Consider the following 14,795-nt stretch of genomic DNA (forward strand, 5'->3'; position numbering starts at 1 on the left):
AAGGCCTCACAGCTGTATAAACAAAATGGCTCAGAAAGACTCCGCCTCCCCTCAGCCCCACATTTCATCCGGGAAAACATAGAGACCGTGGCCCCGCAAACCACGCGCGGGGCCGCCTCCCTCACTTGTGCCTCGTTCTCGACTCGGAATCACAACTGCCCGGCCTCAAAGCCCAGGGGCAGCTCCTACCTGCAGCGATGGCTGTCCTGTTGTCCATGGTCACGGCTACAGCTGTGCTCACGGTCACCACCATCGGCTTGCCTGTATTTTCTGGGGGAAGAATTGTCCAGTCACTTTCTCTGCGCCTGAGGAGGAGCCGGGGTGGCGGCGCGGGCTGGGAAGCCCAGTAAACAGCAGGCTAAGACGTTCCCTGAGCGAGCGAGGGGATGCCCGGGAGGCTGCCTGCTACCACCACCTCGGGTCTTTGCGGAGTGCCTCGTACTTGCCTCCTATGTGCCGGGTGCCGCCCACCTCTCCATGCAGCTCCGAAGCTGCCAGGTCAGTATGTGGTGGCCCCTGGCCGCCTGGACAGCGATGCACCGTCAGGTCCCTGACGCTGCAGGTCTGCTCTGTCTCAGGGCCACAAAGGGCCTGCGGCAGCTGCCCCACTGGAGCTCGGGGACCCCACGGGGACCCACCCAGGAGACTCGCGTGGCATCAAGGGGCCCTTTCGAGCAGGGGATGGGCTGCGCTCCCGGAGCGCAGCACTGGCTGACCCTGCGCTGTCCTTCATCAGTTACATGAGTCAAGGTGACAATGACAGCCCCTTCGGGAAGCCAGATGCCAGGGCTGCGAAGGACACAGAAGGCTGGCTGGCATCTGACACGCCCGAGGTGCCCCGTGAATCCTGGTGGCCTGCATGCCACGGCCCGGCTGGTCGCCGCACGTCCGGGACACAGCCAGGCTCCGGGACCTGCCTGGAGGTACCTCCCCACCTCTTAGGAGAGCCAGGCCGCCAGGCGCAGAATTCAGGGGGCAGCTTCAGCTCTGCATCAGCACAGAGCTTTCTGGCTCTGAGAGGCGCGGACGAGTACATGCCCGCGGCTTTTGGATTCTACAGCCCTGGAAAAGGCACTCTTGCCTACGGATCAAGTGCGTCACTAAAAACCCCGAGAAAGGGGCACAGTTCTGCCACGTGCTCGCTTGTTAGAATGTCTTTACATCAAACGTTGCTTGAAACAAACAGGTCGTGAGACTCTTAACGGTGTCAGTCGTAGTGAAACTTAGATCCACCACTGGTTTTTCGTATCTGCTGTTTTGTCAGGATTACCCATCCCACCTCGCTGGAACCAAGTATCTCACAGAAATCAGAAATTACTCTGATTCTAGGAACTGACACGATGTAAGGTCGTCCTTGGCTCTAGGAATTGGCCACGACGAGGACACAAGAGACCAGAACAGCAGCAGAAGCTGGCTTCCCCGCCTTGCTTCTAGAAATGTCTGGACGATCCTGATGGGGTGACCCCCGCACCGTTCCCGGCCGCAAGCTGCTTTCAGGACAGACCCGTTGCGTGTGCTCCACGGGCTCGGAGGAAACACCGAAGCGAAGGTGTGGGGCGCTAATGACGCGGTCTCTGGGGATATAAGGGATCTCAGGGCCTGGGTCACCGGGCACCCGGGTGAATGAGCCAGCTACCAGGTGGTAGGGGGGCAGGCCCAGGAGCTGGCCCAGGAAGCAGGGCTGTGGATGCAGGGGCACCAGGCCTGAGCCTCTGGGGCTTCGCTGGGACTCTTCTCTGTGCTGACGGGTTTCTCAGCGCCGACTGCAAAAGGCAGCTCTGCGTGGGCAGAGCTCGCCCACCGGGCCCAGGCGGAGGGCTGCAGTCAGCCTGGGCGGGCAGGGCCCTCCCCTCATCCTGCAGCCACCCCTCCACCGCCTCGGGGGTACCCCCCCCATTAAAATTGTCGGTTTCTCCCTTTGGGGGAGGATGGGAGCGTGCAGGGCCCCTTGCCCGGTGGTCCCCAGCCGGCCCTCGTCATCTCGCTCTCTGTTCCCGCCCACCACCCTCCTGCCCCTGCGCCAGAGAGCTCCCCGGCAGCCAGCAGGCTCATCCCGGTGACACTGTGGGCAGGAGGGAGCCCATCACCGTGGGGGAGGGCAGGGCCTCACCCCAGAACCCCCGGGACCCCGTGGGGCCCTCCTGTTCGGGGAGGCGCCGGAAGGGGGAGCTGCCTCCGTGGCTCCGGTGCCAGTGCGGGAAGGGGCCCCCTGCGGGCGCACCCTGGAGTCACAGCGCTTTACACACAGTGAAGTGCGGAGAGACCCCCGGTGTGCCCCCCGCTGTGTGGTCCGGGCGAGTCAGGCGCCCTCTGAACCTCAGCCTCTCCCTGCGTAAGAAGGCGTGCACAGCGCATGGGCGGCGCGTGGAAAAGCGTTCTGTAAAGCACATCAGTGACACGCCGGGCCGAGGACGCCTTGGAAGGGCATCCAGAGGGCCGGTGCCGCCCGCAGCCGCGGGCGGGGCCCCGGGGCCTGTGCCTCCCCAGCCGGCAGCTCAGCTCCGGGAGGCTCCCGTCGGGCGGCGTGAGGGTGGTTTTGGTGGCGGTGGCAGGAGGCTGTTGGCGGGCGGGCGGCCTGCAGGGAGGACAAGGCTTCATCCCAAGTCGGCTCCCGGCCGCCCTCTTCCCCGTGTGTCCACTCCTCAACCCCCAACCTTGGCTCGCTCAGCCAGGACGCCGAGGATACTTGCGGGCCCCCTCACCCCACGGCGCTGAGGTCAGGACCCCCAGACGTGACCCTTGGACGCTCTCTGGGCCGCGCTCACTTCAAGTGCGAATTGAGAGGGTGAGGCTTTGCAGCTGCAAGGTCCTTTCTGTCCTAAACGCTGTGCGGATTTCTTGGTGCTCTGTTAAAGCCACTTACCGTTTCCTGTTCGGGTTATTTCTCAGAGTGGGGGCTGGGCTGGGAGTTGGGGGCTCCAGCTCTGAGCCCCCCTGGCCCTTGGACTAGCAGGCCTGTGCTGGCTGGGTGCCTGAGGCCCAATCAGCCATCATCTCTCGCCCTGCAGCCCCCAGAGGCCTGGCGGCCGGGAGGCGCCCTGTTATTACCAGGAGCTGCCGGGGAGCAGGCCAGGGCTCAGCCACCCTCCTGGGATATAGCCTCTTCCAGACAGTACAGCAGCCCCCCACGGAATAAAGTCTGTTCCTTTCATGGTTTGAGCAACTCTCAGAAACACTCAGATGTTTGGAAATACAAGATTCTCCGGAGACCAACTGTCCCGATGTCCTCCTATGCGGAATTTGGGCTAGAATCCAGCTCTTCCTGACTTTCGGGTCAAACCCCTTTCCTTTGTTATGGTTGAACTTTTGAACTGCATCGTTGATTGCCGGCCAGGGAATGAAATGATCCACCCAGGGTGCAGGTGGAGGCCAGCGGGGTGAGGGGACGCCGAGGTCTGGACGTTGGGTCCTGTATCTCGTTGTGGTTTCCCACCACAAGCGCGGCGGGAGGAGGGATACCCCGGCCCCCCGCCCTGGAGCTTGGGGTGTAGATTACCTGGTCCCTCTGCCGAGTAGAGGTTGAAGACCATGCTGCCCGGAGGCTGCTCGGCGGCCTGGCGGTACCACAGAGGGAAGTGATCCAGGGTGAAGATGCTGGCCTCATCCGCCGGCGTCAGGAACCTCCTGCAAGGAGAAGGGTCTGTCACTTCCCCCGGATCCGGGAGCACGGTCTTCCTTATCTCCTCGTTCCTACGAGGTCATCTTGGCTGCGCTTTCCAGAATCAAATGCTGGTGCATCTGAGGGCACATCGTAGGAAGAGTGGAGGGCCTGTGTGATGAAACAGCCTTTCCACCTCTCTGTACACTCCTTGCCTGCAGGGTTTATTTATTTGGGGGTACAGCCTAATTTCTCTTTGTCAAGCTGATTAGCATGTCTGTAGGAGGGAACTGTATAGTCATAGAGGGTCATAAATTCCCCCAAATGGTTGCTGCAACAGCTACTGCCACAGGCAGTAGAGTCTTCTCTTGGGGGGCAGCTCTACCTTGCTAATTATGGCTTTGCACTGCTGGGCTCAGGCCGCCGACAGAAGGGAGTGTTGGCCCAGAGCAGACTGGGAGGGAAGCAGGGAGAATCTGGTAGGGATTAAAAGAGTGACTGTGGATAACCTGCAGGTGGATAACTGAGGTTTGATTCTGGGCATGCTTGGCTCAGGGCTCTCAGAAGCCCACCTGCCTGGCTGCACCGTCCTGGGCTGTAATGACGCCAGGGGCCAGGCAAGGGGAGCCCCCTGGAGGTGTTCAGTGCACGCGCGGCCGTTCGTGGGGCTGGTTCGTGACTCAGGAGGGTCTGTCTGTACCGACTTCCCTCCTCCGTTCTTGGAAGCCTTTTGGAGAGGGTGCAGGGGTATCCGAGACCCTCCCCTCACACTGCCTGGTGTGGTCCCCGGTCCAACCTGGGCCACAGGAAGATGTGGATGTGTGTTTTTCCTACTGGGGGCGGAAGTTTAAGGGGATGAGGGTGGTGAGCTTGGGGAGGAAAGTTCCCAGGTGGCTCAAGGCTTTCGGGCAAGTCTGCAGTTCTCCCACTGGATCTGGTCCACCTGGGTCACCTGTCGTGTCTCTAACCGGCGGAGGAAGGGCTGGCCAGGCAGGATGCTTCCTGGGTTTCCACCTCTCAGGGAGGGAGTGGGGAGGGGGAGGGCCACTTAATGCCTCTTCCTAGAAGCCTCTGCTTCCTGGAAATGGCGGGTCTGTCTTGGAGTCCGTGAGGAAGACCCCCCGGATGGCGCCCTCTTGGGGCCGCGGGTGGGCGGGAGGCGAGGACACTGGGATCAGGTCTGCGCAGGAGACCTCTTGGCTGTTCACCCCAGGTGGCCGGCGGGCCCACCTACTTGAGTCTCGTGGTCTGCAGAGTGGCAGGTGGCTTTGCTCCCTTATCCACAGCATGCTCCCCCGGGCACCCCCTTTGCTGCAGTGCCGGGTGGGACACCCTGGTGGGCTGGTCCCGGGTGGCTTTGCTGGGAGTGGGGCTTCTCAGCCTCAGCACCACTGACGTTTTGGGCCCGGCAACCGCTGGGGGCCTTCCAGTGCACTGTGGGCTGTGCAGCAGCATCCCTGGCCTCTACCCACTGGCTGCCAGTAGCAACCCCCCGCCCTCCCCCAGTTGTGACGTCCAGAACTGTCTCCAGGGTAGGGGGCAGAATCACCCCCATCTGAGAATTTCGGGCTTGCAGGGAGGGGAAAGTTGTTGACAAAGGACGGGCATGGCCGGAAGATTCAGCGATCTGTCCTGGCGGGAAGACCGCATCTGGTTCCCCCACTTGGGAGTGAATGGGGATGAGCCCAGGAAGGGACCAAGCCTGGCTGGAAGGGGTGCTTCTCCGGCTGTCCCAGTCTGTAAACCTGAACCGTTCCTCCCCCCGTACTCTTGGAATCCGGCACAGGTCTGCCCGCAAACCACAGGGGCACCCCAGGGACCCCGCTCCCTGGCCTCCGGCAGGACTCACTTGTCAGAGACCTTCTCGGAGCCCACGAACAGGCTGCTTCTGAGGAGGCCGGCCCGGGTGCCCAGGAAGGCCATGTCCACCACATGCTCGGACTCACTGCGGGCAGACAGAGCAGAACTCATCACCGCGGGCCCGGGGAGGAGGGATGGGGGTGCTGGGAGGACCCGCAGGCCTCTTCCGGCTCTGGGCCCTCTGACTGGTGTGGGTGGGGGCGGTGGGTTGGTCTCTCGGGGGGATTCTACACGCTGGCCGTCCACTGTGAGCATCCCTGGGCTGCACCTGCCCTTGTTCGTGGGTCCCCTGGGCCTCTGCCCCTCTGCGTGCACGCAGCTTTGCGGGGAGTTAGCTCTGGAAGACAGAAGGAACCCAGGAAGAGAGATTTTGTCCCGGGACCTAAGGAAAGTAACGCCTTGTGACCAGCACACACTTAGTGCCTCGCCACGTGAAGCCCTTTTCAAATGTTTGCCTTATTCCTGAGATGGGGAAAGAGAAGACTGTCCACAACCACCAAGAGGAGTCTGGGCAGAGCTCACGCCTTTGCCAACAAGACTTGGGAGAGCCCGCGGGCTGGAGGGCACTGTTCCTTCTCTCATGGTCCTGGAGCGGCCCTGTGGGGACCATGCCCCACCTGGGAGAGTCACCTTTTTTGAAATTTCAACCTTACTGACGTATAACGGACATAAAACCGTAGGATAGGGCCTCCCTGGTGGCGCAGTGGTTGAGAGTCCGCCTGCCGATGCAGGGGATACGGGTTCGTGCCCCGGTCCGGGAGGATCCCACATGCTGCGGAGCGGCTGGGCCCGTGAGCCATGGGCGCTGAGCTTGTGCGTCCGGCAACGGGAAAGGCCACGACAGTGAGAGGCCCACATATCGCAAAAAAAAAAAAAAAACAAAAAACCGTAGGATAGTTGAAGCGTACATTATGGTGATTTGATATAGGTGCACATTGTGAGAGGATTCCCTCCATCGTGGGTGCGCATGTGTGCGCACGGCGCGTGCATGTGAACACTTAAGTTCTACTCCCTTAGCTAATCTCAGTTACACAATCCAGCGTTCCAACCAGAATCACCACCCTCAGGCCTTATTCATTTTACAGCTGGAGGTCCGTGCCCTTCACCAGCCTCTCCCCATGTATCCCACCGCCAGCCCCCAGCAACCGTTTTTCTACTCCATGTTTCTATGAGTTACACTTTTTTTTTTAGATCTCACATATAAGTGATACCGTGCAGTATTCATCTTTTCCTGTCTGACTTATTTCACTTAACATAATGCCCTCTAGGTTCATCCATGTTGTTGCAAATGACAGGATTTTCTTCTTTTTAAAGGCTGGGTAATATTCCATTGAATATACACACCACACCTTCTTTATCCATTCATCCATCAGTGGACACTTGGGTTGTTTCCACGTCTTGGCTACTGTGAATAAGGCTGCAGTGAACAGGAGGGTGCAGATATCTCTTCAATGGTCTGCTTTTGTTTTCTTTGGATAAACACCCAGAAGTGGGATTGCTGGGTCCTGTGATAGTTCTGTTTTTAACTTCTTGAGGAACCTCCATACTGTTTTCCATAGTGTCAAAATCAGTTTACGTTCCCACCAACAGTGCACAAGTGTTCCCCTTTCTCCAGATCCTTGCCAACACTTGTCATTGCTTGTCTTTTTGATAATAGTCATTCCAACAGGTATAAGGTGACATCTCACTGTTTTTTGTTTAATTTATTTTTGGCTGTGTTGGGTCTTCGTTGCTGTGCGCGGGGTTTCTCTAGTTGTGGTGAACAGGGGCTACTCTTTGTTGCGGTGCACGGGCTTCTCTTGCTGTGAAGCACGGGCTCTAGGCACGCGGGCTTCAGTAGTTGTGGCTTGCGGTCTCAGTAGTTGTTGTGGCTTGCGGGCTCTAGAGCGCAGGCTCAGTAGTTGTGGTGCACGGGCTTAGTTGCTCCGTGGCATGTGGGATCTTCCTGGACCAGGGCTCAAACCTGTGTTCCCTGCATTGGCAGGCGGATTCTTAACCACTGTGCCACCAGGGAAGCCCCCTTGGTTTCTTCTTTATTCTGTTTATACCTGACTAAAGAAAAACTTCTCCTCAACCTCTGTTTATCCTGAGGCATAATTTGTAAGAAGAGGTAGGATAAAGAATTGTGTCTGTTTCTTCACCAGTTGGTACAAGTATGAACTGGTTTCCTAACATCTTCCAAAGGTGACCAAGAAGATTTTTCCTTCAGTATTACTTTGAGCGCAGGATTTCAGCACGTTTACTGTGCTCTCACCCACTGCTGTTGTTACCGGTGATGCTGGTCTGACTGCCTCTCGTCTGGCCGGCGAGAGCCCCTTCACTGCGGCTCTGACGTCCTGTTGGCAAAACCTCCTTGGTCTTTGGTGACTTGCCCCTGGGATGACAAGGTGCCCCCAGCTCATTCTGTCCACGCCTTGCCCCTGACCTGGAATCAGACACTTCTCCAGGGATCACTGACTCGTTTTAGTGAGAACTTCTTAAAGTGGATGTTGGAAGTCCACAAGCTGGGTCTGGGGTGCTCACTGAGGTTGGTCCTTTCAGTGGACGAGGATCCCCTCTTTGTTTCTTTCAGGGAAAATACATGAGTTCATTGATATTTCCAACTCGTATTTAGGGTCCCATCTAAACTTCTCTGATTTAAAAAATTTGCACCTCTTTTCTCGTGTGTTGAAAATCTTGTTCCTAATGACATTAACAACACTCTGTGCTCTGTGTATCCATGCAGTTTGAGAAGAACAGTGCCATAAATATAGTTTCTAGAAATGTGCTTATTGAACACAGTTTTTAAGATTTTATTTGTTTAGTGTTTACAGTTCTGTGTTTCCAAGTCCCTTGAAAGAAGTCCCCGATGTGTGGTTATCGCACGAGCTTGATACACAGCCAGGTTTATTTGTTTCATTTGCTTTCAGATTTTTAGAGCTTATTTCTTAAAATTTAATTTTGTTTTATAATGACATAAAGCCTTTACATGGTTCCAAAGTCAAATATGCAAAATAAGTCATATTCAGAAGTCTGTTTCTGTCTCCATCCCTCTGTTCCTTCACTCTTCCTACAAGTAACCTTTTTTGTTTACTTGTTTATTTTTCCATTAAAATATGTAGATATATATGCACATACATATATATGTTTATATACGTGTAAGTAACAGTGAAGATATATTTGCGTTTTCTCTTTTAGATAAACAGCAGGGTATTATTATACACAATTTTCACCATTGCTGAGAACTTCCATGGCAATATATATAGTTCTCAATTTTCAAGGCTACATAATATTCCATTAGGTGGATCCACCAGGGTTTATTTAACTAGGCTCCTACTAATGGACATTTAGATTATTTCCAATCTTTTACTGTTACAAACAGTGCTGTAACGAATAGCTCACGTGTATGTCTTTGGGATTCATTCCCAGGAGCAGGATCGTTGGCCAGAGTGTAAGTGCATATGTCACTTTGGTAGATACTGTCAGATTCCCCTCCACAGGCTTTGAAACATTTTGCATTCCCACCAACAGCGCACAAGAGTGTCTGATTCCCCACAGTCTCGTAACAATGCCCGTCAACAAATGTAAATGGTTGTCAGTCTAAATGACAAGTACAACCTCAGTCCACCTTCACTTTGCAATCCTTTTATTATGAGCTGGATTGAGCACTTTTTCATACAACTGAGGACTAGCTGCATGAAGTCTCTGAACTGTCTCTTGGTCATTTTCCCCGCAAGTGGCTGGTCTTTCACTTCTCTATTGTTGAAGTTGTATCTATCACAAATATATAATATAGGGACAGTCACTCTTGCTTTGTTTTTTTAAGTTGCCAACATTTTTCCAGTTTGTCATTTCTCTTTTCACCTTGCTCATGTTTGTACTTTTTTTTTTTTGGCCAAATAAACATTTTATGTTGTTAAATTTATCAGTCATTCCCTTATTGCTTCTGAATTCTGAGCCATTGTTGGGAAAGCTTTCCCCACTCCTAGATTGTACAGCAACTGGCTCATGTTTTCTTCTAGTGCTTATATGGTTTCATTTCCTACATTTAAATCTCTGAGTCATTTGGACTTTATCCAGGTATACGGTGTGAGGAAGGAATACAGCGTTAGTGCTCTGCAGATGGCTCTCAAACCGGTTAGCATTACACAGTCCAGCTTTCCCTCCCTGGTCTGACACGATGCCCTTGTCATACGCTAAATTTCCACGTGCATTTAGATGAATTTGTGGGTTTTCTTTTCCATTCCCTTGGTCTGCCTGTCTGTTCCTGTGTCAAAGCCACACTTTATACATTGCAGAGGTTCTGTAGCGAATTACTGTTTTGTGGGACCAGTCTTCCTTTGTTGTCTTTCTTTTTCAGCGCTTTCCTGGCTATTCTTGCCTGTTCTTCCGAATAAACTTCACACCGTCTGTGTTTTCTTCTAGCAGTTTTATGATTTCAGGTCTTACATTAAAGTCTTTAATCCATTTAGGCTGATTTTTGTGTATGGTGTGAGACAGTGGTCTAGTTTCTTTTCTTTCTTTCTTTTTTTTTTTTTTTTTTGGTCCCAGTTTTCCTGACGCCATTTGTTAAAGAGACTATCCTTTCTCCGGTGTATATTCTTGGCTCCTTCGTCAAACAGTACTTGTCCACATATGTGTGGGTTTATTTCTCCACTCTCAATTCTGTTCCATTGATCTATGTCTCTGTTTTTCTGCCAGTACCATGCTGTTTTGATGACCCCAGGTCATCTCTCCTGAAATATTCTTTCCCCAGTCAAGAATATGTGTTCCTCAATGTTTCCCAACATTAAAAAATCAGCTAATTTCTGAACTTGGAGAGAGAAAGATTGTGTCTTCTCTCCAAACCTAGTGAGCCAGCCCCCACTGTAGAAGGCAGGGCAGTGCAGGGGCCAAGAGTCTGGACCCTGGAAACAGGCTGCCTGGTTTTGACTTTAGCCCTGCCACTTACGAGGCAGATGACCTTGGGCAAATTACTTATCTCATTCTGCCTTGGTTTCCTCATCTGTAAAGTGGGGATAATGATAGGACCTATGTTGTAGGCTTGTTGTGAGGATCAAAAGGCTTAATGTACACTAAGTACTTGGAACAGTGCCTGGGCCTCTGTATTCTTCATTCTTTAGTTCTATTTAATTTTGAATAGATAATAGTCACATGGCTCAGATTAGTATCAAAAAGTTATATAGTGGGGCTTCCCTGGTGGCGCAGCGGTTGAGGGTCCGCCTGCCGATGCAGGGGACATGGGTTCGTGCCCCGGTCCAGGAAGATCCCACATGCCATGGAGCGGCTGGGCCCGTGAGCCGTGGCCGCTGAGCCTGCGCGTCCGGAGCCTGTGCTCCGCAATGGGAGAGGCCACAACGGGGAGAGGCCAACTTATATAGTGAAAAGTGTCCCTCCATCCCTGTTTCAGTTACCCATTCTTCTAATCAGAGGCAACCAGTGAGAACTGTTTCCTATATAGCCTTCCATAGATATCTTATACATACACCCCCCCCCCCATATTATGTTTTTCTCCCTGTAATAGAAATGGTAGTGTACCACCAGGCACTGTTCTGCATCTTGCTTTTTAAACAGGTGTTTGTTCCTATAAGATTCTGTCGGTGTTCTCGCGAGGACACAGCACTAGGAGGGGTCTGACGTCGTCCTCATGTCGAAGTTGGCTCTTACTGTTCAGGAACAGGTGTGGCCCCTGCATCCTTCACCTCATTAGTACCTTACACGCTCCTGGCACTCACATGCACGCGCGCGCTCACACACTCATGTCCATTCATCTCTTCCTTCTACCTTCCTGCTAAACACCAGAGCCCCAGGTGACTAAGAGCAGAGGGAGAGAGGAAACCCACGGGGCTTGGACTCACCTTCCCTGCTGGAAACGAGGCCCCAGTCGGCTTGAACCACTCTCTCCGGGCCCTTTGGCTAATGCGCTCTCACATCCGGAGCCCAGCCCCAAGGGAGGGGTTCTGGGAACTGGGCCATGGGGCCTGGGCTGGGTGTTCCCTGGGAGGGGAGGGGGCGGCAGCAGGGGCCTCGAGGAAGCTTTGCCAAGTCTCTGCTGTCCCGGGGCTGTCCCTCCCACACCTTCCCACCCTCCTCTCAGGACAAAGGACACAGCGGGAGGCCCTGCCTCAGCCCAGGGACCCCAGGGGCAGGACCCTCAGCCCCACCCGGACGTACTCGGAGGTGTTGAGGGACAGTGCCGTCCAGTGTGCCTCCATGGGGGCCGTTACCACCGCGTCAAACAGCAGCTCCTGCAATAGTTCCTCGTCGCCTGGGGCAAAATACGGAGACCACCCTCTTACTCCCCCCGTGGTCGGTAGCTCAGCTCACCCCCACCCAGGGGCCCTGAACTTCAGGCACGAGACGTGCTTCGAGCTGGAGGAGGTCAGCTCAGGGGGCCAGGAGGCCGCATCCTCAGCCTCCACCGTGTGGGCAGAACCAAGGGACTGCCAGGCCTTTCCAGCTCTTGGGCTCCGTGAAATCAGGAGGCCCAGCTGCCAGCCGCCCTCCCCTCCCCTCCCTCTCGCCACTGGGCTCCGTCGTGCCCACACTTCCCCGAGCGCCTAAACCTGCCCCAGGGCCTGTGCGCACGTGGTCCAGATGCTCCCGCCCCCTACTTGAGAGGACGGCCCTTTCTTTTCCCTCCGCCCCTCTGACACAATTCTTTACGTTCACTGTGGTGAAATCCACACAGCACACACCCAACCGATAGCGTGCAGTCTGGGCATTTACACTTGCACAGAGACGGGCAGCCCTCACCTCCAAAGCACGTTTTCATGACCCCCGAGGAGATCCACTCGGTGGCTCCTTTCTGTCCTCAGCTGCAGTGATGCTTCCTGACGAGGGGCCCCCCCGACCACGGTTAGAGCAGCCCCCTCTCCCCCTATGGCACCTACTCACGGCTTTACACCCCCTGCATCAACACACGTGCCGCTTCCCGGTTACCTGTCTTCTCCCCTAGAGCACAGGCCCCGTGAGCACAAGGGCCTGGCCTGTGGGTCATTGGTAGCTTCACTGCCCCTCTGCCCCCCCAGGCCCGGTGCAGACTTGTGGGTGGAATGAATGAATGAATGAATGAGGCCTTGTCAGGCGGGCAGGGAAGCGGGGTCTTCTCCCCAGTGGGACACTGATGGGACAGGATGACCCGTGCCTCCTTCCAAAGAGGATAAAGAGTGACCACGTAGAGGGTGGCCCTGTGACTCCCCAGCTGCATTAGTGCAGGGACTTGGGGTCACCCGGGAGCCCGGCTTAGGAAACACTCAACAGACACAGCGTCCAGGAGATGAGGACTTGAGGGGGCAGAGCATCAGCTACTGGCTGGGGGTGGGGACGGACCTGATGGGCAGGCCAGCATCCTTCACTGTGGGAGCCTTAACAGTGCCTGGGTGACAGACGCTTAAAGAGACCCCGCTCCCTGCCGTGGGGACACACCTGTGCCCCTGCAGGTCCCAGAGCTCCCAGTCACCGGCGTGGCCCCAGTGAGGCTGGCTCTGTCCTCTCCTTTGGGGACTCTCTGTTCTCCCTAAGCCATCGTGAGGTCTGCAAATGGGGCCCTTCTTCCCACCCCCCGCCCCCCCGCCCAGCCCACTGTCCCCATAGAGTCCTGAGCTTCGGGGCTGGAGAGTCACTCACACTCCAGGGCTGGGTCCCGCCCGGTCAGGAAGCGGACCACGGCCTCCAGCTGGCTGAGCTTGCGGTGCTCGGGGTCGATGTCCGTGACGCAGTAGATCCTGGAACCCACGGAGCCCGTTACCCAGAGCCCACACCCTGCTCTGTTCCCCCCCGCCCCGAACCCCCATCCTCACCAGTCGCTGGCCAGGCTTAGGTCCGGGTGGAGCAGGTCGTGCAGGCCTGAAAGCAAAGTCCACACTCACCCACTGCCCAGAGTTTGTGTACTGAGTGCTCTAGAAACAGCGTCGGGGAAGGGCTGGGCGGTGTCCTGCCTTGTTCTCGGGCAGAGGGGAATCTCAACCCACAGGACGGCTGGGCCAGCACAGGTCCCGCCGTCGTCACTGTCACGTTGCTTCCGAAACGCTTTCCTTCCCACTGCCTCCCGTACCCGCCCGATGGGATCGCCCTCCAGGAGACATCGGCTTCCCTGGCTTCACTGTACCGAACCGAGCCACGGGGCCCTGCGTGTCTGTGGCGGCGTGCTCAGCACATGTTTGTTGACCGACTGAACGGACGAATGCCCTCCTGTGCACCCACTGGTGCTCAATTAAGGTCTGTTAAGTGAAGGAAAGAACGACGGACATGCCGAGGGCCTCTGTGGAGTCACTGAACATGGTGCTGGACAAACAGGCACAGGCGGAGAGCTCAGGGGCGACGGCCTTCCCCACCGGAAGCCCCTGGACGCCTGGTGGGTCTCACCACAGAGAGGGCGAGGGATGTACCCTCTGTCCTGCGGTGGTGGCGTCCGGGCACGTCTGGGACGAGGCGGGAAGAAGGCGGCCCAGGGAGTCTGGTTGCTGGGCAGCCAGTGGGAGGCAGGGAAGGCCAGTGTCCCGGCGTCACGGCCACGAGCCACGGCAGGAGCCTGGGGAGGCTCCTCCTGGGACAGCTCCGGCAAAGTGACCGCAGGTGCGTCTGGGTGGGCGGGGGTCAGAGGGCGGGGCAGCACAGCCCAGGGCAGACCCTGAAGCTCTGGGGTGAGGAGAGATGAAAAGGGGCCGCGGGTCCCTGAAGGTCTTCAGCAGCCGCGCTGCCGGTTGGGATTTATAGGAAGATCCCTCTGGAGAATGTCAGAGAAAGGAGGACCTGCGAGTGTGGCTTCCAGGAGAGAGTGGGAGTGAGCAGGCTGGAGGGGAAAGACGGGCGGCCGAGGCGATCCAAGGCTCGGAAATGGAAGAACAGATAGAAGGTGAGGTTCAAGGGCTGTGGCTGCTTCGTCCAAGGACCTCCTGACATGTCCAGGGCCCAGGTGGGTTTTGTTCTCCCAGGGCGCCCAGGCAGCTGCAAGTCCAGGGCGGGTCTGGGTGGAGGGCCTCTCTCCCATCCTCCTGCAACGCGCCTCCCCCCACCCCCATTCACATCCCACAGGCTCCTGTAATGGGCGGAATTGTGTCCCCCAAAGATATGTGAAGTGTCAACCCCAGTCTCTGTGGACGTGACCTTATCTGGAAATAGGATGGTGGCAGATGTAACCAAGTTAAGAGGAGGTCTCTGGGCTTCCCTGGTGGCGCAGTGGTTGGGAGTCCGCCTGCCGATGCAGGGGACGCAGGCTCGTGCCCCGGTCCGGGAGGATCCCGCGTGCCGCGGAGCGGCTGGGCCCGTGAGCCGTGGTCGCTGAGCCTGCGCGTCCGGAGCCTGTGCTCCGCGACGGGAGAGGCCACAGCAGTGAGAGGCCCGTGTACCGCAAAAA

General features: G+C 56.3%; 1 protein-coding gene across 1 annotated transcript in view; it reads right to left on the reverse strand.

Annotated features, from left to right (window-relative positions):
- CACNA2D4 (calcium voltage-gated channel auxiliary subunit alpha2delta 4) overlaps positions 1–14,795 on the reverse strand; it is a 91,291-nt gene that overhangs the window by 33,398 nt on the left and 43,098 nt on the right. Inside the window, exons 22-27 of the mRNA XM_007469519.1 lie at positions 13,240–13,285; positions 13,067–13,164; positions 11,612–11,705; positions 5,448–5,543; positions 3,497–3,624; positions 190–270 (exon numbers count right to left, since the gene is read on the reverse strand). Of these exons, the coding sequence (XP_007469581.1) occupies positions 190–270; positions 3,497–3,624; positions 5,448–5,543; positions 11,612–11,705; positions 13,067–13,164; positions 13,240–13,285 (543 nt within the window). The remainder of the gene's footprint in view (positions 1–189; positions 271–3,496; positions 3,625–5,447; positions 5,544–11,611; positions 11,706–13,066; positions 13,165–13,239; positions 13,286–14,795) is intronic.

The sequence above is a fragment of the Lipotes vexillifer genome, unplaced genomic scaffold (assembly GCF_000442215.2).
Source record: "Lipotes vexillifer unplaced genomic scaffold, Lipotes_vexillifer_v1.1 scaffold395, whole genome shotgun sequence".
Classification (NCBI taxonomy): domain Eukaryota; kingdom Metazoa; phylum Chordata; class Mammalia; order Artiodactyla; family Lipotidae; genus Lipotes; species Lipotes vexillifer.